The 25,407-nt window shown below is 39.5% G+C and overlaps 1 protein-coding gene across 29 annotated transcripts in view; it reads right to left on the bottom strand.

Annotated features, from left to right (window-relative positions):
- Positions 1-25,407, bottom strand: part of EPB41L2 (erythrocyte membrane protein band 4.1 like 2) — a 228,489-nt gene that overhangs the window by 20,078 nt on the left and 183,004 nt on the right. For 4 of the 29 annotated variants that reach the window (XM_074397450.1, XM_074397452.1, XM_074397453.1 and 1 more), the window contains exons 13-20: positions 21,694-21,756; positions 19,323-19,469; positions 13,318-13,485; positions 10,934-10,987; positions 10,169-10,732; positions 8,103-8,225; positions 6,231-6,329; positions 4,328-4,408 (exon numbers count right to left, since the gene is read on the bottom strand). In XM_074397450.1, coding sequence (XP_074253551.1) covers positions 4,328-4,408; positions 6,231-6,329; positions 8,103-8,225; positions 10,169-10,732; positions 10,934-10,987; positions 13,318-13,485; positions 19,323-19,469; positions 21,694-21,756 — 1,299 coding nt within the window. Of the gene's footprint in view, positions 1-4,327; positions 4,409-6,230; positions 6,330-8,102; positions 8,226-10,168; positions 10,733-10,933; positions 10,988-13,317; positions 13,486-17,930; positions 18,033-19,322; positions 19,470-21,693; positions 21,757-21,999; positions 24,711-25,407 lie in introns of those variants that run through there. The other 25 variants (XM_039465695.2, XM_010343005.3, XM_074397464.1 and 22 more) reach the window with 14 other exon arrangements.

Raw genomic sequence — 25,407 nt, 5'->3', positions numbered from 1 at the left:
CCTGATCTAGACATTCAGGTGATAGTAGCCATCACCTAATTGTCTGAAACTGCAAGGCACAGAACCAAGCCTTGCTCATCATTGTCCTCTTAGGCTCTCAGTAATTGTTTGAACTAAAATGTTTGCTGAACTAAACGACTGCAGGAAATATGTCTATAAAACTCTAGGGCACAAAACTAAAGAGCAGTAGCAACAAACATACAATTAGTAAAGCTAAAAAACAGAGACTGACTCATCTTCAGGTTATAAAATACAGGGCCCTGTTTGACAGTTGACAAAACTGTCAGCCCAAAGATCCATGGGTCTTTCTCAAGGCCATCCCGCCCGTGAGCAGCAGGGCAGGGGCAGGAAGGACCCAGAGGGCTGACTCCAGGGGTTCACGGCCCCTTCCTTGGACCAAGTAGTAAGAAAGCAGAGTTTCTCTGTGTTTCATCAGAAAGTAAACTGTATAAAAGTGTTGGGGCACAATGGAAAGATCCTATTTTTCAGAGGAGGAAAATGTCTTTCTCAATTATTGCTCATTTTGTTTTTAAAGAAGTTTTGGGAAGAAAACAAAACACCAGAGAACAATACTCAAAGTCCAGGAAATAATTCTAAAGGCCAGGTGCGGTGGCTTACGCCTGTAATTCCAGCACTCTGGGACACTGAGGCAGGCAGATCACCTGAGGTCAGGAGTTTGAAACCAGCCTGGCCAACATGGTGAAACCCAGTCTCTATTAAAAACACAAAATCAGCCAGGCATGGTTGGCACACATCTGTAATCCCAGCTACTTGGGTGGCTCAGGCAGTAAAATTGCTTGAACCTGGGAAGCAGAGGCTGCAGTGAGCCGAGATTGTGCCACTGCACTACAGCCTGGGCAACAGAGTGAGACTTCGTCTCGGAAAAAAAAAAAAAAAGTATAGGAAAGAATTCTAAAACAAAGAGAAAATTTTACTAGGACAGATTACCATATCTCATAAAGAAACTATGCATTTGAAAAAAAGCCGTGCAATTTTTTCCTTTGCTGCCAGCTGCCTAAAGGGCCAACTGCAGTTCTTGTTTGCACGATAGTTTCTGTCAGCTGCAAGGTTACTGAGCAGAACTCTGAACCTCATTTCATTAAAAAAAACAAACAAGCAAACAAACAAAAAACGGTAAAGATACCAAAGAAAAAAAAAAAGACATCATTTTTATACCAAAAATATTTTGCACAGAAACTTGGAAGACACTTGAGGGTGTTTAAATTTCCACCAGGGAATAAACTCTGGTGAGCCACTCGTGTTGGGACGAGACAGAAATGAGACATGGAACCAGCCTCCAACCTGGGCAGTAGCAGAAGTGTTTGTCAGATGGGGAGAGTGAATGGCTGGAGAGCTAATGTGAAGCACAGGGGTGCAGTTCTACTGTGTGTGTGTGTCTTCACAGGGAAGGAGAATGGAATGATCCAAACCATTTACTACATGTTGGTTTGTGCAGTCCACACTGGGAATAGCCAAAGACAAGGACAAGCTGTGGTGAGAGCCAAATGTAGCTACAGACAAATGATCAAATACTTTGAGTTTGTGTTCGCTACAATCATCTGCCTACTAAACTAGGGCAATTGTTAAAGAGAAAATGTAGATGACGCCCAAGGGAAGGCAACACGTGTAAAATACACTCTAATTAACGAAAGGTTGGGAAAAGTAAAAACTGCTATAGTCATCTTGAAATACATTCAAAATCAGTTTGTTATAACTCCTTTCATTCTGTAACATCAGCACACTAAATTAAATACTGTAAAAATGTTAAATTATTATGGCAATAATAAGGATTATTAGAAAACTATCATATCTTACTGCCAAACTGAGAAATTATTTCTTAGAAAGAAACATTCTCTGAAGAGCAACTGCAGTGCAGTTGATTCCTCCTTGGTATGGAGCTGAAAGTGTCATGACCAGCACAGGGTGACGAATCTGCAAAGCAAGTTTCTGTAAAAGCAGGCCTCTTTGATTTGCCAACACAAAAAATACTTCTTTTTTTTTCTGTCTGGCCCAGTGAAAGTGTGCTTCCATTTTAAGATTCCTTTTAATGTAGGCAAGGAACTGAAAATGAGGTCCATGTTATTAAGGTAACTACATGATCAACATCAGATTTTGACAGGAAAGTGATTTCATCATTTAATTTTAAGTAGCTCTGTCATCTCACTATAGGCTTTAAGGAGAAAGTGAACCCACAGCAGCTTCTGGTGACAAACATACCAAAAGCCACAATTACATTTACTCAAAAATGTTGGCCAGGTACGGTAGCTCATGCCTGTAATCCCAGGCACTTTGGGAGGCCGAGGTCGGTGGATCACCTGAGATCAGGAGTTCAAGACCAGCCTGGCCAACATGGTGAAACGCCATCTCGACTAAAAACACAAAAATTAGCTGAGTGTGGTGGCATGTGCCTATAGTACCAGTTACTCAGGAGGCTGAGGCAGGAGAATCACTTGAAGCTGGGAGGCAGAGGCTGCAGTAAGCTGAGATCATGCCATTGCACTCCAGCTTGGGGAACAGAGGGAGACTCTGTCTCCCCACCCAAAAAAATGTTTATGCTATCTCACAAACATACAAAGGTGAAATTTCTGTTCTCTTCATTTAGATATCTGACCTCAGTTTTAGAAAGGGCTGAAACATCACTTTATATACACAAAAAGAGATTCCTGTCCTGGCAGCAACGGCACTACGGCTGCAAGGTCATCATGATTTTTTTTAAGAGTTAGATGTTACGTGTTATTTTGGTAGTTGTATTTCAGATTGCGTTTTTAATATTTGCCTTTTAGAAGCAGTACTACCTAGATTTAAATTTTTGGGTGAAACAGGCCAAAACATTCTTGTGCCTTTTATGACAAAATTGTTTTGCCGTTTGTTATAAAAGGCAAAAGAATATACATAAGTGAAACCTGAGTATAATACTGCTGGAAAGGTGGCATTTTAAAGTATGCGAAAGGCCTGGTTCAGTGGGGAAAGGGGAAAGAAAAAGCAATGGCTGGGAGAAGACTCTAGAGACCCTAGTTTGCACTTTCCACCATGCCAAAGAATGTGGGCTGTGACTCACATATTCTAGGAATTCAATGAGTGCTTATTGAGAAGAGTCCCAGAGACAGAGTAAGAAGCAGGTTTGCTCTAACTTGAGGTCAGGGACTCTCACAACTGTTCCAGCGGACAATAGAGTAAGTCCTCTCTGGAATGCTGGAAGCTTGTTTTCCGCATAGGTCATTCATTTTCCCATGGTAAACAGACAATGTACTAATCCTCACCTAGGAATCTCCAGTCCTATGTCAAAATCCAGAGTCAAGGCAACCTTTTAGAGTCTAATAATGCTTAAGAAAAATTTAAAAGTATATTATGAATATGTAAGTCAAATCATGCTTACAAAGGTCAAAAAAAATTAGGAGTAATTTTCTTCTTAGGCATGAAAAAATCCATTTATCTCTGATCACATATAGGAAGCCTTTCTCAAATGAGAAATTCTGTTCTCTAAAATTCTCTTTCCTGAGCTCGGTATTATGTCCAAGCTGTGTAACTATCATTAGCTCCTACTCCCCAGCTGAGATGGTCAATTGAGTATTTCTTTTCCTTTTCTTCAAGTTGTTATACAAAGAAAACAGCTTGGTCTCCTTTAAAGCTGAGTTAAAATCACTGGAAAAAAAAATTCTCAGCATCACTTGGGACTGCAGTCTAAAATTAAAACTGCTCTCAAAGTCTCCAGCAGTCCCATTCATCACCTACTCGAAGCCATGCATGCTGCCAAAGTTAATATCAGAATGGAAGCATGATTCTTTTTAAAAAATTTCAGAATCAGTGTAAATTTTCACTTTGTAAGAAACCTTATATTACCTCCCCTCCCCAAATAACAGCAATTTAATAAATAATTTTATCTTATGTACAGAAAACCCCTAATAGTAAATGGCTCAACTTTTCTAATGCCATAAATATACTTGAAAAGTTCCTAAAAGTAGGCATAGGTCAAGCTTAGAGGCTTTCTTCATTTTTTGGAAGCCGGTACATTAAACTGCCATTGATTTTTAAATATTTGATCACTTGCTGTGAAACTGGAGCACATGAATCTAGTTTTCCAGAAATCCTCCAGATTACTTTGACCCAAAAGTGCATGTAAAGTGAGTGGGAAATAAAGAGAAATCTGTTTTATGCTGATTCAGAAGCAGGGAAGCTCGTATCCAGGCTGTGTCTTTACGGCCTGCTTAGGAGGTGGACTTCATCCAGGAGGTGCTGGAAGAAGAGGTTTACACAGATACGCGACATGATGACAAATGTGAAACTTAGAAAACAAACATGGTCATTTCTGGAACTCAAACTTATTTACCTGGTCGTGATCAATATCTGCATCTCCTGTAATCACAATGCGTTTCTCAATTCTTGTTTCGGAAATTCCACCTTTTACAGTCTAAAGGTCATAAAGAAGAAGAGGAAAAAACATCAATCACTAAAGCATGTTTAAACAGAGCAAACAGAGGTGGAGTTCACCCAGACCTGCTGCTCATCATAAGGCTACATACACCAAGCAGCGGAAGGCTGATATTCTAGAAACACTCTGTGCTTTATTTTTAAGCTCAATAGAGAATCCTATTACTAAAGTTACAGCATCCACAAGTACCCCTCAAGTGAGAGCAATCTTAAAAGTAATTTATCAATATTCAAGATGGCATCTGTCCCATCTTAACGTCACTTGATTAAGATAGGACAGATACTATTGAATCCACGTAGCTCCTTTAGGGAATTCTGTTACAATTTCCCACGTTTCTTTACTTCTAGCTGGCCAATTTTTAAAAAGGAGAGAAGAGTAGGGAGAAATCAGTTATTTGCAGAATTACAAGAAACTGTAACAATTTAGGTGTCTGTTTTTGGTTTGAGAAATTGTTTGATGTGACAGATATATTTTTCCCCATCACAGAAGACTTCTGTATGATTTGATGGTTTTGACTGACAGATTCTGAGCATACAAATTCATTTGCTGATTTTGTTCATTTCATTCAGTGCAATAATTTTAAAAAGGATTTGCTTTGGTTTAAGATATGGAAGACGGGTAAGATTTTTGTTAAATGTTTGATGACACCCTGCAGAAGTAGTCATGCATGGGGACATGGCGCATAGCTGGACAGAGGCTGTGGAGGTGCCTGGAGGAAGGCACTCCCAAAGTGCCTCACAGCATTCTAGGCTCCCTGCAAGCTGAGAGTGCTTGGGGCACATTGGATGAGGCTGAGGAGACCATCCGGCTGTGACCTTCTAAAGAGTCAATAAGCAAATTCCACACCCTCCTGGGAAAGCACACGTCCAACCTTTACAACTCGGATAAATGCACACTGTCAGTCACAAGTGACGGCATTTTACTGTTAAGAAACGAGACTTATCACTAAGTTTAACAACTGCATATGCTTTAAGATGAACACCAACAGTACCTTGCATTTATGTGGCATTTTAAAATTTTGCTGTTTTGTAAACTGTTGTTGAAACATGGGTTGGAAAGGGCACAAGGGATACCTTTAAGACCTTTAGACACTAATCCAAAGTAAAAAGTAGAAGCAGAAGGAAATAGTGGAAAATAAGGCTGGAGTTGGAAATCTGATGACTTCAGCATGCATCAGAATCACAGGGAAGCTTCTGAAGATAATTCCAGGGTTTCAGGAGGCCTGGAGTGGGGCCTTGCTATTTATACTTCTAATGATGCTCAGGAGAAGCTGATGCTGTTAATCCAGGGACCACTGGTTACCCAGTGCTAAACATTTAGAGAATATGCGGGGAGAGAGGAAGGAATGCCCCAAATCAAATTGCTAGTAAGCTAGATAGCATACTAGCAATCTTAAATAAATGAGGAAAATTCTACATTTTTCGAACAACTTGCTGAAAATTCTGAATGATGGCCTTCATGCTCTTGCTTTAGTCATGAGGGCTGGCTTAATAAAAGTAGAAGCACAAGTTTGTTTTTCTAAATTATAAATTTTATTAAATTATTTATGCTTTTGTAGTTATCTTACGTACAGTTATTCACAACATATTTTTACCCCCTTGTACTTTACAAAAGTACAATTTGTTTGAATGCATTTGTCAATGGAGCCTAATTTCTTGGATGCTTTAAACCAAGGCATTTTTATTCCACTGGCACTGTCTGTATCTTACTTGGAAGTGTGCACAGGAACAGAGAAACAATTCCGAAAAGATTCTGTCTGTAATGCACCATCCTCTCCATATGATCCCCTGCATTGCTTTACCTTGGTGATGTGTGTGGTTGTCGTTGTTGACACGGACTCAGATGTGATGGTTTGTGCAGTCAGTAACGTGCCCGAATCACCACCAGCCCCGCCATCAATCTTTGGATAGTTGGGGGAAAAATACAAAGTAATGCTTAACTTCCATTATGTTGTCAGAGAAGACCCCCGCCCCATCGAATATGCATCTTTTAAAATCTATGTGGTTTGCATGTTTGTAGTGGTAATTTACTGCCCCAGAGAGCGGCTGGTATTTAAAACCAAGTAGAGGCAAAAGGCTAGGTGCACATGGAGAAGTAAACTCCACTGTGTATGCGGAGAAAAAAGAGGAGAATGGACGAGAATGGACACTGGAGGTGGAACTGCAAGCTACATGGGAATTACGACGGAATTGTCTGAAGGACATCTGCAGAAGCTAGAAAAAGAAACTAGAGAGACAGGCAGAGAAGTTTCCACAGTGACCAGCAGCGCTGAGTTTGTTATGTTTTAAGCACAGGTGGGTAAAAATAGATAAATATTTTATCAGATTACCATGTAACAGAACCTGACTAGGACACACTGAATCTGCCTGATTTGGTTATCTGCTTACCTTAGTAGATTTTTTTTATCAACTGCATTGTGCCTGTAAGTTTGTATGTTGTGAGCATATATATGGGCACATATATTTCAATGCTATACAGACACATGTGCTCTCTACGTACCTATATATAAACCCCATACGTATGTTAAAAATAAATGTTAACTTGTTTGCTTTGATATTGAAAGATGCAGAAGGTTCTAGAGTTTCCAAGGGGAAATTACAAAGCAAATTAATTGCCTAATAGTTTATGTTAAGATCACAAAACATATTTGCCTTCTGTTTCCTGACACTGACAAAAGGAAGTAACTGGATGGTACAGAGTCTCTCTGACTGTAAGAGGAAAGCTCTTTCCAGCGTGGGTCATGCACCTGTACTTCTTCATTCTGGCAACTTACCACGATACAGACACATGACTAATGCTCCCCGCCGCAGTCATTTAGAAGAAACCTATTTGTGCTTATGTGGGATCGATGCACACGCAGGGATGCCATATCCAAAATAATTTTCAGAAACGTTTCATATGTGCACGCATTAAACCTTTTAAAAATATATTGAGAGGACAATAACCTGACCTCCTCCACCATGATACAATTCTACCACAGAAGGTTCTTGGTGAAGAAAATATTTATTATTTATTGCATATTCTCTTTTGAAATGATGAATGCTTTCCCTTCAAATACACAAATCTTGTAATTCTTTAGACACATGGTATCACCATTCACATAAGAATGACTGCATATGTCTTTAGAAAAAATCCCACATGAAGGAGAAGCACAAATGTGTATGTCCATGTATGTGTTATTACAAGTAAGAATGAATTGACTGGGTCTATTTTCACGGAGTTAGAGAGGGAAGGAAGACTAAATTACATCCACGACTAGATCCAATTATTAATCCATGAATTTTATCAGATAAACCTTGCAAGACAATTTGTTTCCTAAGTGTACACAAACATTTATGTCAACCTAGAAGTGGCTTTCAATAATATGAACAAGACTGATACTCTCTGTCCTAAATAATCATACGTACAGTTCCCCTATAATTACTGGGTTGCGTCCTAAATAATCATACGTACAGTTCCCCTATAATTACTGGGTTGCCAATTGAATTGCAGCTCTCTGTCTCAATCTAAGAGCGAAAAATAGCAAATTATGTTGTTGAAGTACAGTTACAAAGTGGAGATGCAAAAGCTACATTAAAGCCAGAAATGTGTAAACTAAGAGAAGAAAGAATGAAAACACAGACATACTAAGTGAAAAAAGAGTTGGAACAGTCCAAGGCTAGAGCTTTTGTACCTGTGGAGACTCATATGTGATGGTTTTGGTCTCAGTTTGGACAATGGGGACTTCCTTGGTGGAGATTTCTGTCCTTTGTGAGGCATCAGAAATTGTTACCATCTCTGTTTTTACCACTGGTGGCTGGGGTGGAAAAGGAAGGGAAAAATAAATTCTAGAGGTAATAAAGTAAAAGTGCTTAATGGAACCTTCACAAATAATTGTAAGAAACATAACCAAACACACACTCATGCACAAAAGAAAAGAGAAAAAGCAAATAACCTAAAACAAAAGAAAAAGTTTCCTTCAAATATATCTTATATACACATACATACATGTGTATATACATGTATATGAATGTGCACGTGTGTATGTACACGTACATGAAAAGTAAGCTGACACGATGGCTTTCTAAATTATGTTACTCTTCAAATTAAGATGTTCCCAAACTACTTACATGTCAAGCCTAGTGTATAGTCACACACACTCACACACACACACACACATACACACACTCTTTAGCTTTGGGCAAGTAATAATAAATTGAAAAGAAAATAGAATGAACTATGTGAAGTGACCTGTCTCTATTTTTATCATAGTTCAAAGGACCGCACAGTTTGGGTGAAGGCTCACTGCCTTTAACTGGCACGCCAGCTAGGTAGGCTGGGATTTGTTCTTCTGCCCAAAATGCCTTTTCTGCCTTATTGTTAACAGACACACCATTTTCAGAAAGGATGTCTTCAAGTGTTACTGTTTTCAATTATACTTGTCTAAAACTTGCAGTGTTTCTTCTGTATTACATAAGCGAAAATGCTCTATCTAAAATTACTCCAGCCATGCTGCACCAATGCTTTGAACAATTTAAAACATTAAAGGAAGTGTTCGACGGCTTATTAACATTGTAGTCTGCCGAGTATACATGATTAATATTAATGCAACACCAGACTATACTACTACCAAAATACTGCAGTACTTTCTTTGAGAGAACATTCTCAACAGGGATAATTATTTAAAGAAGAGTAACCATATGTCAAATACAGAACAGTTCAAAGTGTTCAACGGCTCTTGAAAAATCTTCTCTGAAGTGAAACAGAAGTTTAAAAGTAACATGGTTAAAATCCACTTCATTATTTTAAGACAAAGTCACTTCAACATTTTCCATCCCATCGAAGAGAACAAAATAGGAATAAATCTCTGTATTGCAGGCATTTCATATTAGAATCAAGAAATATTCCCAAGGAGTAAACTCTCCCTCAGCCTAACTCCCAAAGGAGAGACACTGCGCCTAGTGACCAAGGCTTAATCTAAGAGAAGTCTGAAAAGTTCTCTTCAAAGAGAAAAGAAAAGGATTCATATCCAATGCAGATAATCCATCAGACTCCAGAATTGACATGAGGATGGAATGAGAAGAGAGGATCTCCTCCTATCAAATAGCCTAGCCTCTGGCTGCCTGGAAGGATAGAAAGGCTCTTAACCCAACCCTATTAATCCTGGAATCCAAAAACGGAAATCACAGCGGCATTCAGGAAATAACATTCTCATCACTGCTGGATACGGCATTCGGAGAGTCACAGTAATCAGAGCCTGCTGTCATTTCTAAAACTCTGAAGTTGAAGAGTAAAAGAATGAGCCAAGAAGTCAAACCCAGTCATGACATCAGGAGCACACGCACTCAACAGTGACCATTTTTTTTTTTCAACATTACATACACATTTTTCTAATTAAACCAACAGGGGAAAAAAAGGCATTTAGTGTGAGGAAGCAGTGCAACTGAAGACAAAACAGTTGGAAACGCCCAAAACATGCAAAGAAAAATTTAAATGTGGAAAGGGAAGGAACACTGGGTGTGGTGCTCGCAGGAAAGTTTACCCTACAGGTGTCCAGTGGCAGCAGAGAAGCTGGAACCCATGAACTGAGCTGGCAGAAAATCCACAGAGCAGTGCCTTCCCCCTTCCTCCCATGAGAGAGAAAAATCAGATTCTTGTTGAAAAAAGCTGAAGAACTGGGAGGACAGGAGAAGAAAGGCAGGAGTTCCCCACCTGAGAAGCGGCTCTAGAGTTTGGCTCCCACTTGGGACTCCCATTTACCTCTGAACAACAAATAATTTGTGGCAACACATCAATGTCAACATGGGACACCTCTCCGTTAACTTTCTGTGGCTCTTCCTCTGCTTCTTCTCCCACGTCTTGCTTAAGAGCGCCTTCATGTACACTCTTCTCTCCGGGGATCTCTGGGGCACCTACATTTTCCTGGATCAGTGTTTCTACTGTGATTACACTGGCACCTGCTTGTGTGACTGGGCTGGCTTCGGGCACTGCTTCCTCCCTCTCTACTACCTTGGCTGCCGGGCGGGGCTCTTCCTCCACCTCTTCTTCATACTCCTGTTCCTCCCTGATGGTGCCCTCGGTCACTCGGTGGTGGGGACGGTACTCTCCCACGTCTTCCTCCTCACTCTCACTGCTGCTGCTGCTGCTCTCAGAAGACAGGGAGGTGGAGTCTTTTTGTGTCACAGGCTCCACCTTACGTATCTCCCCAGGACCACTCCCAGGTGATAGCTCTTTACCATTCATTTCTTCTGTGATTACTCTTTCGTCTTTCCCAACCTCTGCCCGCTTCTTCTCCTCCACTATATTCAGAGTCTCATGTGAACTCTATACAAAAAAAGATGGACGAGGGAAAACAAAAATAGATGAATAAATAAAAAGCATGGAATCCCAAATTAACGGATGGCAGATTCATGTCATGGAGAAAAACAAAGATGATTATGATGGCTGACTGAAAGGGAAGCGGGGCAAACGTGAGGGCGATGAGCAACGCGAGGCAATGGTGTTAACGTGGAAAAGGGGGAGAACCTTAACAGCATCCCTGGCTCCAGTGCAAGGCCCTTCTGACTCAGGAGCACGTGTCTGCGGAACAAAAAGCAACCGAGGACACAAAATCAATACAGTTTTACCTCAGCAACCACTGAAACAAACATCTGACACTGCAAAGACAAAACAGCAAGAACGGACATCTACAGAAACCTCTGCTCAAGGTCACATAGAGGACAATCAAGACAAATGGCCAAAAAGCCTACGAAAAGACACAGAAACACAAAAACAGCCAACATCCTCCCAAAGAAGTAGAATGCTTTTACTATAGATACACCTATAGGCTCCACCTATGCAGTTTGAAACGGCTTTAAAAAAAATGAAATGATGCCAAAGCTGGCTCATCATCTTAAAGGGAAAATTTTAAAACTTTTAAAACCTATTCGGCAGTGTGGGTTTTAATCAGACTATAACGCCTAGCCTGGAACCCTGATTCCAAATGAACATAGCACCAAGGAGATGGCACTTTTATTTTTTGCTGGTTTTCTTTAAAAAAAAAAAAAAAAAAAGTTTTATTCGGCAAAATTATAGTTGGCCTCAGAGGGCTATTAACATGAAAGTGTTCATTCCAGAAATGGCTATTAACATTCCAATTCGAATCATGGGTAAGCAATGGCTACATTATACATTAGGGTCGGTGTCAAAGGTAGCTCCAAGTGTTTCTCTTTCAGTTTAGCTCTTCCACTAGCATCTTTGAAATCTAAAATGAGTCAAGTTTATTACATGACATGTTCACTCCGATCCCCTGTAGACATCTATGTCTTGGGAGTAAATTAATTTATTCCAGTTGAGTAACATAGCACCTAAATGTTCAATAAATACCTGTTGACTGAATACATGAGTAACATAAATTACTATGCTATGGTATTATTAATTAGGGTGGAAACTTGTTTGTACAGAGGAGTTTGTTTTTAAAGCCTTATATTTTTCTCACACTTAAAAAAGTCTGCTTTACAATGATACAACTCAAGCATGGCCAACTTTCTGACATTTAGAAATTGGTACTACTGCCTATGAGCTAACTTAAAAACAGATCAGCTGGAGTGAGGAGCCCTATTTATTCACAAAGGTGACTCAACGCTGGATGGAGAAGGGCATTGTGCCACTGAGCTCTCTGGATACTGTTGTGAAGTTTCAAGGTACTAACTGGACTGGAGCTGTTGCCTGTAACAGACAGCAGGGTTGTGTTCATTTTCCCAGACACATGGACAACCATGAGCTGAAGATCCTAACATGGCACACTTCTCTGCAGCACTGTCAACATCTACTCACAAACTCTCTTTGACCTGCCCTATTATTCTTCAATGAATGGAAAGGCATGCTTTCACTGATCCAAATTAATACCATGTAAATCACGTTATTAATAGAAGGCAGTTATCTTTCCAGTTTTATTGAAAACTCAGGGGTTTTAGATATTAAACTAAAAGAACTCTCAATCTATTTTGATAAACAGGTAGCATTTAACCATGACTACTTATAGTTTTTTTTTTTTTTTTTTTTTTTTTTTTGAGACGGAGTTTCGCTCTTGTTACCCAGGCTGGAGTGCGATGGCACGATCTCGGCTCACCGCAACCTCCGCCTCCTGGGTTCAGGCAATTCTCCTGCCTCAGCCTCCTGAGTAGCTGGGATTACAGGCACGTGCCACCATGCCCAGCTAATGTTTTGTATTTTTAGTAGAGACGGGGTTTCACCATGTTGACCAGGATGGTCTCGATCTCTTGACCTTGTGATCCACCCGCCTCGGCCTCCCAAAGTGCTGGGATTACAGGCTTGAGCCACCGCGCCCGGCTCCATGACTACTTATAATAAAGATACCCAGTGACCAGAACATTTCTGAAACACACATTCCATTAAGATTACAGGTCAGTGAATTACTATTACTGCTATATCTTAACCTCAGTTGGCTGGATAGGTTCTGCCCAAATTCAGGGAATTCCTCAGGGTCATTCAAAAACAATTATCTCATGGAGCATGGGAGGCATTTCAGATTCTTCCATATGAACAGAATTTTAAAAATAACAATGCCTGGAATTTGGGTTTTGAAAACATCAACTCTGCAAAGCATACTTGGCTTCTATCTGGTTGAGGGTTTCCCTCTGCTTAACAGCTCAGACTCTGGAGCTTAATGATTTAAATTATTCTCTGAATTCAGGCAGATTTTTTTTTCTTTTAAAGAAGCAGGAGAAACATCCAATCTATCTATTTTCTTCATGTTCCAATTCGGTCATCGTTTCTTGAATGTTTCTCCCAGGAAGAATTAATTTCACCAACATAAGCACTGGAGGGAATGGTGCCCGAATATTTAAAAAATGAAAATCTCTCTCATACGTGGCTTTTAGTAACATGGGAAACAAAGCAAAATGCACCTCAAGCAAGTGTGAGAAGGGCGAGGAAGAAAGCTTTTCAGAAGGCACATTAGCGCTCACAACAGCGCCCTCTGCTGTCCAAGTGGTGGCTGAAGTGAAGGTGGCTTTCATGCTATCAGAAAAGCCCTTTTCACTAAACAAAATTGATGTTATCTCCTCTTCTAGGCTCTAGAGAGGTCAGAAAAGGAAGAGCAAAGAATTAGCAACAAGTCAGAACAGACAGCAGTGACCTACTGAAAGAAAGGAAAGGTTACACAAGAAAGAACAACAGAACAGCATAAAACGAAAGAAAGATGAGAATTCTGAAAGATTCTGTAGCAGGCTTATGCAGAGGTTTGCCTGAGCGCCAGCTTTTTCACCCTGCTTGAGCATCTTGGATAGTTGTAACCTACAGAAACCAGTGAAAACTGCTCGGTTGATCACAAATTGAGCACAACTGATCCACCCAAATGCTATTTCATATATTCTTGAGGCAGTTCCTTGGCCTTTTTCTGCACAGGATAGGCTCTTCAGTGGCCCTCCACTTGAAATGCTTATTTCTGTTAGAGCTTGGTCGTCCTCCCTCTCCTGCCTCCAAGGCCTTCTTTGCCCTTCTCTGCACACTCTGAGCCTTTCCAATTTTCTCATCGCCCTGGGGCCCACTTCTTATTCCGTATTTTGTGTAAGGCCTTCCCCCACCACTCCAGCTCCTACAATCTCTTCCCTACTCGATACCACCGTAATTCTCTGTACAACAAACATTCTGACAGCAGCCCACATTAATTCCCTTGGGCTTGCTAAATATGCCAGAGAATAAATAAATTATCCCTCCCCCACTTTTTTTGCCAAAAGAAACAGGTAAAGAAAAATAATTCAAAACAGGAAGACGAATTCAGAGTTGAAAGCTCAATGAGCAACATGAAAATGATTTCTCCCTAAAAACCATGAAAGCACGTTTAACTTTGCTGTCCGGCTCTTAAACAATGGCTCCTGACCGGAATGAGGGACAACAGAACTGTCCTCAGAAACCTGAAAGGTCAATATTCATGTCAGAGTGTGAGAATAATTCCTAATAAACCCCACTACTCAGACATCTTTCTTTTTTTTTTTTTTTTTTTTTTTTTTTTGAGATAGAGTCTTGCTCTGTCACCGGGCTGGAGTGCAGTGCAGTGATCTCAGCTCATGGCCACCTCTGCCTCCCAGGTTCAAGCAATTCTCCTGCCTCAGCCTCCCCAGTAGCTGGGATTACAGGCGTGTGCCACCACGCCCAGCTAATTTTTGCATTTTTAGTAGAGACAGGGTTTTGCCATGTTGACCATGCTGGTCTCGAACTCCTGACTTGTGATCCGCCCTCCTCAGCCTCCCCAGTGGCTGGGATTACAGGCGTGTGCCATCATGCCTAGTTAATTTTTGTATTTTTAGTAGAGGCGGGGTTTTGTCACATTGGCCAGGCTGGTCTCAAACTCCTGACTTGAGGTGATTCGCCCTCCTCAGCCTCCCAAAATGCTGGGAATACAGGCTTGAGCCACCGCACCTGGCCACCATTCAGAAATCTTAAAGAAACATCAATGACACTCCCAAGGGGCACCTTCAGACACTGAGCTAAGAAGGCTGAGGTGAGTAAGCACTTTACAATATTCAGGAGAGAAAAAAGCTTCTGATAGCTTCATTACCATCCCTAGTGGGGTGGATGGGGTGCCCTTCCCAGTGACAGATCACTGGGGTGTTTAAAGAACCGCCATGCATTTCATTATTCAATGACATACCTTCAAAAGTGCCTTGAAGTTACAATGCATATAATCTCTTAGGAGAGAATAGTCTATGCAAGTTTAAGTTATCATAATGCATACAAAACGTTAAGAGGATTACAACAGAGTTATTTACCCATTAAAGATTAAATGGGTTGGTTTCCAATTTTCTGCTCTACTCTCAAAATTGTTCAAATTCAAATGACAACCACTTTGAAAGTTCAATGTATTTTTTAAAAAAAGAAACTATTACTGCTTTTTAAAAAAGCTATAAAACCCCTATTATAGAAATTTGGAAAATGTGGTCAAATTGTATACTTATGCATAATTTTTTAAATTTTACTTTCAATAAGAATCTTAATTCAAAGATAAATGAGAACCCTTGCAAAATCAACAGTAAAATGAAGACACAGCAAAGACAGAAATTGAAAAGGTACTCTGTTAAAGTCAAAACACTACAGTAAACAAATGCTCACATACTTTCAACTAATAGGAGTATGTTATTTGAAGAGACAATGTAGGTGGTCAATAAGCGTTCGTTGGGCACACAGATGAATGGTTGATTGTAATAAGAACAATCTATCTGCATGTCACGTATGTAATATATTTTTCTGCATATATTAGAGAGAAAAAGAACAAAAAAAACAGTAACTTCAAGTACAGATAAACCAAGGGGGCTTTTCAAGATTTAAATTTCAGATTAATATCACTTGAAGATGACTTCTGTGACAAGATATTTTATACTGTACATTCCTAAAACATGAGATCCAGAAAAACAATAATAATTTTAAACATTTCCACTATAACGTCAAAGTTTCCTACTGCAAAAAGTCCAAGGACATCACTTTAAATTTAATCGAATGATACCATGTGATAGCTTCTGGATGATAGGTTATCAAAAATACGTAATATTTCAAAGCATGTGATATTACAGTCCTCATTATACACATGGAGTCTAACTGGCTTTGGTTTCAGGCTAGCCTTTAAAGTATATAAATATGTCACTTGGTGTAGCTTCATGACATTATCTTTCTCATTTGCAATGTTCTGAAAATATTTCATCTCAACTAGACCACAAGTTCCTTTAGCGAATTTCTATTTATTTTGGCTCTTCCGCACCCCAACATGTGTTCCGATGAGTACACTCTACTAATTAATAGAATCTGCTTTGTGGAAAGGAAACACTGTTTCCTTATTAATAATCTCTGCTCTCATTCACAGCCCCTATAATCTATTCTTCATCCAGTGCCGGGGGACTTCTGACAGACATAGATGGGATTCTGCCACTACTCACCTAAAAACTTTCCAATGCCTTCCCATCATCCCTACTGTACAATTCCAAACTGTTAGCATGGTCTTTAAGACCATGACATAAGCTAGGGTCTGACCTCTTTGAATTTTCCTTCCTTTGGTCTTTCGGTTCCTGGGTTGCAACTCTTGTATTTGCTCTTCCTTATGCCAGGATACATTTTCACGTAGCCACTTGGTCATCATTAAGGTCGCAACTCAAATGCCATCTCCTCCTGACCACAATAACAAAACTATCTTCCTAATCCCCTCCTAACACAACATTGTATTTCACCTTCTTAACATTTACTTCTTAGTGTCCAAAATTTTCTAATTACTGGCTGGGTGCAGTGGCTTGCGCCTATAATCCCAGCACTTTGGGAGGCAGAGGCGGGAAGATCATGAGGTCAGGAGTTCGAGGCCAGCCTGGCTAAGATAGTGAACCCCGTCTCTTCTAAAGATACAAAAAATGAGCCAGACGTGGTGGGCACCTGGAATCCCAGCTACTCAGGAGGCTGAGGCAGGAGAATCGCTTGAATCTGGGAGGTGGAAGTTGCAGTGAGGCAAGACTGTGCCAATGCACTCCACCCCAGGTGACAGTGCAAGACTCTGTCTCAAAAAAAAAAAAAAAAAAAAAAAAAAGGAGAAAAAAAGAAAAAAAATTTCTAATTACCGATTTCCATATTTCCTCCACTAGACTCTAAGCTCTCCAGTCCCAGCAAATAAAAGACTGACCACCTGGCTAAGTAAAATCAGTATAAAGAGAAGAATGAGTATATAAAAGCAATGGAAAGCAAACTTCCTCACCAATGTCAGAAATGTCACACATGCAGGAGAGAGAGAGAGATGAAGGGGTTGCTAAGGTACATCAAAATCTTTGTTCCCATTAAAAATCTTACAAATGAAAACTCAAAAGCTTTCAATATGTAATTAGTAAACTCATAATCCAAGGCACATAAGTGGTTATTTTAACACCACAGCATCCATAAGTATTAGAGAAACAGTGCATTTTCTCTTTTTTTGAGACAGAGTCTTACTCTGTAGCCAGGCTGGAGTGCAATGGCATAATCTCAGCTCACTGCAACCTCCACCTCCTGGGTTCAAACGATTCTCCTGCTTCAGCCTCCCAAGTAGCTGGGATTACAAGCACGCACCACCACGCCCAGCTAATTTTTGTATTTTTAGCAGAGAGGGAGTTTCACCATGTTGGCCAAGATGGTTTTGATCTCCCGACCTCACGGTCCACCTGCCTCAGCCTCCCAAAGTGCTGGGATTATAGGCGTGAGCCACCACGCCTGGCCAAACAGTGCATTTTCACATGAAATCAGTTTCCCAACTGTTAGCCACATACATCAAATTAGAAATCACTTATCACCGAAACTGGTTGGCGTTTTGAATTTTCAAGTGCTTCTGCAATGGCGTTTCTCATCCAACGATCCTATGCTTCTATACATAGGGGATTTAACTCCTTAAATGCTCAAAAATCATTTCAAAAAAATTTTAGTCAGACATACAGAAAAAAGAAATCTTATGGCTGTGGATAGAAACAAAAGGAAAGCGGAAAAAGCAAGAGCAGATCCAAGGATGCAAGGTGAACACCTTGTCCGTCTCCTGAGCTTTTTCTTCAACTGTCCGTGTTGTCGGCATCAGGTACTTCTCCTTCATGGATAAAATATCCTTGAAAAGATGTTCTCCTTTTCTCTATTGTTTTAAATAACAGACATAATCAACAAATAAGACACATACATCTGTAGCAACACAAAATTACATCTGTAGCAACACAAACATAAAACACTGACCCTGTGTGGGTCAGTGACACACACCAGAAGAAGCGGCACATTAACGGAAGGCCAAAACCTTGGAATGTATCAGACACTGTTTCTCCAGAAAACATGACATTCTTGTATAGACTGCTGAAATTGACATCATTGTCTTCAGAAAAATCTACAACTAAGAACTGAAGTTGTAGCCAACGTCACAAGACGCTACCATGCACGTCTTCATATTTTCAAAGGTTCTGTTTTTCAGTTCAGCAATTCCTTTTGCTCATCTGTTCTTAAGGAGCCTTCTTTTTCAACGGCACAAACTTAGAAATTTAAAGCAATTAACAGCTTTTCTTTTTAAGGAAAGGTGAATAAAAACAGCACTAGAATATCTACATCAAGTGTCTAGAATTTGGTGACATTCAAGCCACACTGAAAGGAAAAATATGAAATTGTAGGGTAACATCTTTATACCATTTTTTCAACTACAGATTAAACACAGTATGATCACTGTCTCCTCAAGTATGATAAATCAGGCATGGACGTCCCTGGTCAATAACAGGAGGGATTTGGAAGAATCCTAGAGGCACCGATGTGGATGACAATATGGAGGAACATATTGAGAATATATCCTGAAAGCACTATGTACTCGTATAAGCGGTGGGGAGAAGTAAACCAGGAAAAGAAATATAATGACTAAAAAACCGTTTTTAAAACACGATTCCAACATTTCACTACTAACATTTCTCAAGTTTTCAACAGGGCTCATCAGTCTTTAAAGCTAAGTTAAACTCATTTTCCTCACAGTAATTACCTTAAACCACTCTAAATATAGTCGATATTCCTTTAATTATTACTTAATTATATTCAGCAAATTTCCCTATTTCAGATATCAGTAACTAAAAAGCTTACTAAACACAGTATGTTAGTTTCTAAATTGTCTTATATAACAATTCATCACTACTACCAATTTATCTGAGTAAAACAGTGAAATTATCCTAAAATTATTTCAAAAGTATTTTGAAACTCATGCAATTTGCCTAAGAACTAGGCCAATAACTATTACATTGTTAATAAATATTTAGTATTTAAAAAATTTGTTAGTAATTACACAAAAATAATTAAATAGGAACATTTTATAACTTCCCTAGAATCAACACAGATTAACAACTTGAGTTCTATTGAACAGTTAGAGTGAGACAGAGCCAACAAATAGCTAGTGACATACCCCTTGTGTCTGTAGAGACAGAGGTGTGATACGTCGTTTTTCCCATTCATTAGGGCGCGGCTCAGGTGTGGATTCCATAAAATTGCGCTTGAGTTCACTAATGCTAGCCTGATGTTTCAGTATGTCCTCCTGGGCCTTATCCAGTTCCTAGCAGTATGCAACGTAACAAAGAGGGGAAAAAATCCAAAAGGAAAGAACCCAGTAGGACAAAAACAAAACCAAAAAATAAGACAAAGTAAACTTATGATTAAAAAAAAATATATAGTAAAGCAAGAAAAATGCCAAGTCTCTAAAGCCATATTATTATCTAAGTTCATGAGTTCATAAAAATTTGAAAATAAAGTCAATGTGTACTTCTTCAATGATTTACATTTTAAAGGGTTCCGATTTCTTCTCTGTTTAGGATTTTTAAAGGAATAATTATTTACATTATTAGAAAGACAGCATGGAACTGATCATCAAAATGGCTAAATAACACTTCCTTCCAGTACTTGGGTTTGAAACTCAGATTATGACTTTGTCCCAGCAATTCACCTTTCTGATTCAGACTACTCCTAAAATTGCCTTCTGTGAACCTAGTAGATCAAGTATAAAATAGAGAAAGGCAGACCCGAAAGCACACTGGCTGGGAAAAAAAAAACGAAACCAGGATCATCCCCCAACTGGAAAAGCCAAGGGTTTTTGTTTGTTTTCAGGAAATTCCAGTGGTGGCTTTTTGTTCTTTTTTTTTTTTTTTTTTTTTTGAGACGGAGTTTCGCTCTTGTTACCCAGGCTGGAGTGCAATGGCGCGATCTCGGCTCACCGCAGCCTCCGCCTCCTGGGTTCAGGCAATTCTCCTGCCTCAGCCTCCTGAGTAGCTGGGATTACAGGCACGTGCCACCATGCCCAGCTAATTTTTTGTATTTTTAGTAGAGACGGGGTTTCACCATGTTCACCAGGATGGTCTCGATCTCTCGACCTCGTGATCCACCCCCCTCAGCCTCCCAAAGTGCTGGGTTTACAGGCGTGAGCCACCGTGCCCGGCTGTTGGCTTTTTGTTCTTAATAAAAATTGCTGCTTCCAGAGGCTACTTCTGTTTAGCCTCTTTACAAAATAAATGAACCACAGACTGGTCTCATGTATTTCCCAAGCACAAAAGTAGGGTCTAGCCCCCACAATTGCCAGATGGTCCTTATAAAGACAAATATGCAAGAAAAACAACCAGGTCCATTTTCATGGGAGTAGGCCCTGATAAATGGTTATTTGTGGAAATTTTTTTGACTGGCTCTGATAAATAGTATTTGTGGCAATAAAAGGTAATTAGTGTTCGGGAAATGTTTATAACAAAATTTTACATATTTATTCATTTTTCAAAAATCATAGGGTCACCTGTGGATTACAGCTTTCATCCCACTTTAAGGAACAGGTCATGCAACCAATAAAATTAGATATTCCATATTCATGCACAAGCATAGTAGCTCATCTATGAGCTTCTATAGTCATTTGCAAAACCTCATGAAAATCTAAAAATCTGCATGGCATGAAAAAATGACTGTGGCTTGAGATCAGGCACATTTCTTGCATTGGTTCAAAGCAATGTTACTTATTATACTTTATAGCATTTTAGCAAGTTAGGCAAAAATACATTTCCATCGGTTATCAAAGCTGCCAAAAGCAACCAGACAGATTAGTCAGATTACTGAGAGCTGCAGTTCTGCATTGAATACACTGCCACACACTATTGTAAAATACGGGGAAAAAAATTATAGTGTTCTCATGTGACACGGGGAACATATTTTACATTTTGCATTCCTAATTGGGTAATTGGGCTTTTTCTCCTTTCTTTCTCTCTCACTTTTGCTTGTTCTTTCTTTCTACTTAAAAGAATTCCTTTAATTAGCATACTCTCAAACAGAATACTGAAAGTGGACCACATTCCCAATCATGGATTTTAACCAAAAAAAAAAAAAGTGGGCATAGATCAAGGGTCAAATGATTTAACAGCAGATCAATAAACAAAAATCTGTTCTGGCTAATATATATTAAGGATGAGACTGTGTTACTTCAGATTTGATGCCCTAGAGTTAACCTATTAGGAGAGAACAGGTTTACTTGTAGAACCACTTCAAGAGTACCGGATAAAAACTTGATTCATTTGACTAAACGTTTTCTTCCCACTTGTCACTTTGAGAACTTCTAGTAGATACAGTCCTGCCTAAGCCACTTGAAAGGAACACCGTGAGGCTGGTAACATGCACTCCCGAGTTGAATTCCCCATGCACTGCATGCACCGTGCTTGAAGAACATTGCCAGGCAGCCTACGCGTGACCTCCCGTCCACAGCAGCCGGGCAGCCATTACAGGACAGAGTTGTTTTCTTAGATTATACAAACCTCCAACATTAAATTGCTATGTCTGACATAAATATTATCCCCTTCTACTCTCAAGGAATTTTTCTGTGAAATTAAATCACACACAGGGGGGGAAAGGCAAATAAACATAAGTGCATCAATCAGCAAGCACGAAAATGACCCAGAGTTTGACAGTCTAAGACATTAAAATAAAAGAGGAATATAAATCTCATGAACTTAAAGCCACAACAAACACAACTCACAAACTCTGCAAGTAGACCCTCCCCCCACAATACTAATGGCAGGCAGCAGCCATGAGATGTTTAACTTTAGGGAAAACTCAGCCACCTCCTCCAGCTGTATTTCCTCTTCTTTCATCTTCACCTGAAAAGTCACACAGCAGATGACCAGAAAGAAGGGGAGTATTAGTGGAAACTCTATCAATCAGTGCAAAGTAGTTGTATTTGAACTTATATGGTGAACCAGTGTTACCAACCTTTATTGTGAGGCCCTCAGAAGATGCAGAATATTAAGCCACTTTGGTCTTTCTTCACCTACAGTATCGTACAAATGATGGAAATGATCCTTTGCAAAGGTGGAATGGAGGATGGAAGCTTCACTCTTTCTCAGTCCCTAGATTATGCTCTGCTTTTGAATATTTGGTACTCAGGAACAAAAATACAAGAGTGCAAAAATGGCATAATTCAATCTGTTCTAATTTGAAATGTCTAAATCAACTAGTGACGGGGTAAAGTCTAATGATATAAAATTTGTTTTTAGCTTTATGTTGGGGAACAAATGTTCCACCTATGATTCAGTTTGTTAAATACGGATTTTTTTCCTGGCCGGGGGTGAAGGATTGGTTCATTTAACAAGTTTAATATTAAAATGATGGGTATTTAAAAATAATCTTTGAAATATAACCACTTTCATAAAATTCTTTAAACAAGAACAGCTTTTCACAGTTGGGTATTTCTCAGTATCTGATGATTCAAAAGAATGAACATGGAAGTTTCAAACTAACAAATACTGACTGAATTTCGACTCAAGGGAAAAAATGGTGAGAATAAAAATATTGACTCTTTTATCAAAGGCAAATCACTTAACCTTTACAGGTTAATTCCTAACATATACGATTTTCCCTCTTTATTAGGAAGATAGCGTCAAATCTAAGTGTTCACAAGGCTTGCTTTTTTAACCATTCATAGTATTTTTCAGAGGTAAGCAAGGAGCTCAGAGTCTTTTTCAGAAGTGAAAAATGAGACATAGACATTTAATAATCTGTTAAGAAACATCTTCCAACTCCTTGGTCAACATTTAATTCTCTAAATTATTAATCTTTGCTATTCCTCAGGTAAACGTTTTAACAACTGTGGTTTCCCCTGCAATACATACTCACTGAATTATCTTTACATTTTCCTTTAGGTTTACTTTCAATTTTGTGACCTACTCTATGTATTTAGTGTCCACAGAATATGAGGCACTAAATCACCAGGCCACATTTGACAAAATAATCAAAAATATATCGTACATGTTAATGCTGGCTTAGGAGTGCAGAGGTAGTATACTTGAAAAAAATCTGCCTTATATAGGAGTAAAAATCCTCAAACCAAACACCTAATTTTAAAGAAAGGAGCACTAAGAGACCCAATCTTAGTGTTACATAGTCTAAATTTTCAAAAAGCCATGTTTCACTTTTCACATATGTTTGTTAAAGACATCAGAATAGTACCTTCCTTATAAAATACTCTACAGTGACTCTTTTATATATAATTACGTAATTTAAGGTTGGGGAAAATACTAGCTAAAATTCATCTGGTCTCCAAATGCTACAATAACAGGGAGATAAGGAGCTTTTGAGATTAAACTTAAAAATGTTAGGAGTAAAAGGTTACGGATACATCCTCAGAGATTCAAGAACACACTTGGTTTCCGAGAGAAATGACAGTACTAAGGAATTCTACTAATACACATCAAGAACAGTTATGTCCACTGCATCCTAAGTTCTGTATCAAATCAAGAAGGTTCCATCGTAAAGGAATAGCATTAATATCTGTTTGCAAAATGGAGAGACCTGTATGGATTGTTATGGGCAACACAGGTTCCCTCCTCCCAACTCCTTCTGTTAAACATCTAGTCTTATCCAGATATTCATCAAATAATCCTACAATTTTGCTTCCAACTTAGAATGTGTGGACCTGGTCAATGAGTTTGGTTTCAATGTAGGAGAAATGTCTACACTTATTTCTCATGCACTAAAATGTCGTGTGTGTGAAAATGTGCAGGTACTACTATGTTGAGGGTAATCAGTGGTGAAATGTATGCACACATTTACACTGTATATTAGGAAAGGTTTAAGATAAAGCGGATTGTGTTGACTCTACAAACTGAGTTTATGTAGGCATGCCAGCAACTGCTTCCTCTTCCTCTAGTTTGTCATTCAAGTCCCAGTCATAAGAAACATTAAAGGAGGCGGCTTTAGCCTCCAGATAGCAGAGGGATAGAGCCAGAGGAAGGGAAAAGGCGAGAGAAAAAAAAACTGACTGAGAAGCAGACAGAAGTAGCCCGAAGATGAGGATAAGGGAAGGAATGAATGAAGGGGAGGTGATTGGGACATAGTGCTGCACACCGGCAGGGAGGAAGGAGACCCAGACCTTGGGGAGGCTGGGGAAAGCAAGATATCCATCTTCATCAAGAAGGGAGGGGAAGCCAGAGGGAAAACATTTGGAGAAACTGAAGGAGAAGTAACCAAACTCAGAATCACTGTCATCAGCTGCTTTAAGAGTCTTCTCACGGATGGGAGAAGGACAGTCAGGCTGAGAAGGGGCTATGGCAGAATCCAAGACCAAATCAGGCATAGCCACTTCAGAATCTCCCTGCTCTGATGTTTCACCCGTGGAAAGGTGCTCTAAGCTGTCTAGTGTGATCTGGTCAGCCTCCCCAAAGGGGTCTTCCTCTGAAATGTCTGAAAGCAAGTCCATTTCAGGGACAGGTAACAGGTTTGGGGAAAAAGATGAAGCACGGTGGATGAGAGGGGAAGGTGGGCACATGGAAACAGTCTATTCTCAAGCGCAAACCCGTGATTGGATATGAAATTACACAACGGATACATTCAAAGGAAAAACAGATGCAAGAGAGAAAGAAGACAAAAGGAAAAAATGAGAAGTTAGTGAAAACTTTTACTTTAAAGGAGGAATCATATTAACACAGTATAGTTAGAAATGAATTAAATGATCTTTTTTTTTTTTTTATTTTTTTTGAGATGGAGTCTTGCTCTGTTGCCAGGCTGGAGCGCACTGACCCAGTCTCGGCTTACTGCAACCTCTGCCTCCCGGGTTCAAGGAATTCTTCCGCCTCAGCCTCCCGAGTAGCTGGGACTACAGGCGCATGCCACCATGCCCAGCTAATTTTTGTATTTTTAGTAGAGACGGGGTTTCACCATGTTGGCCAGAATGGTCTCAATCTCTTGACCTCGTGATCTGCCCACCTTGGCCTCGCAAAGTGCTGGAAGTACAGGCGTGAGCCACCACGCCCAGCCTAAATGACCATTTTTAAAGAAAAAAGACTAGACTACTTGTATTACAGAAAATTTATACATATTAACTTATTTAATTATTTTCAAACTGGTTGCAAATAGATCCCATGAAACTCAAACAGCATTATTTACTTTTAAACCTGGTTGCTGACAGACATTCAACGCATTAGCAAAAATGCCAGTGTACTCCATTGTTTGCTGAAGACAAGCAGGATTGAAAT

This window comes from Saimiri boliviensis, chromosome 4, assembly GCF_048565385.1.
Source record: "Saimiri boliviensis isolate mSaiBol1 chromosome 4, mSaiBol1.pri, whole genome shotgun sequence".
Lineage (NCBI taxonomy): Eukaryota > Metazoa > Chordata > Mammalia > Primates > Cebidae > Saimiri > Saimiri boliviensis.
The sequence above is the reverse complement of the archived record's forward strand: the minus strand, read 5'-3'. Positions and strand labels throughout refer to the sequence as shown.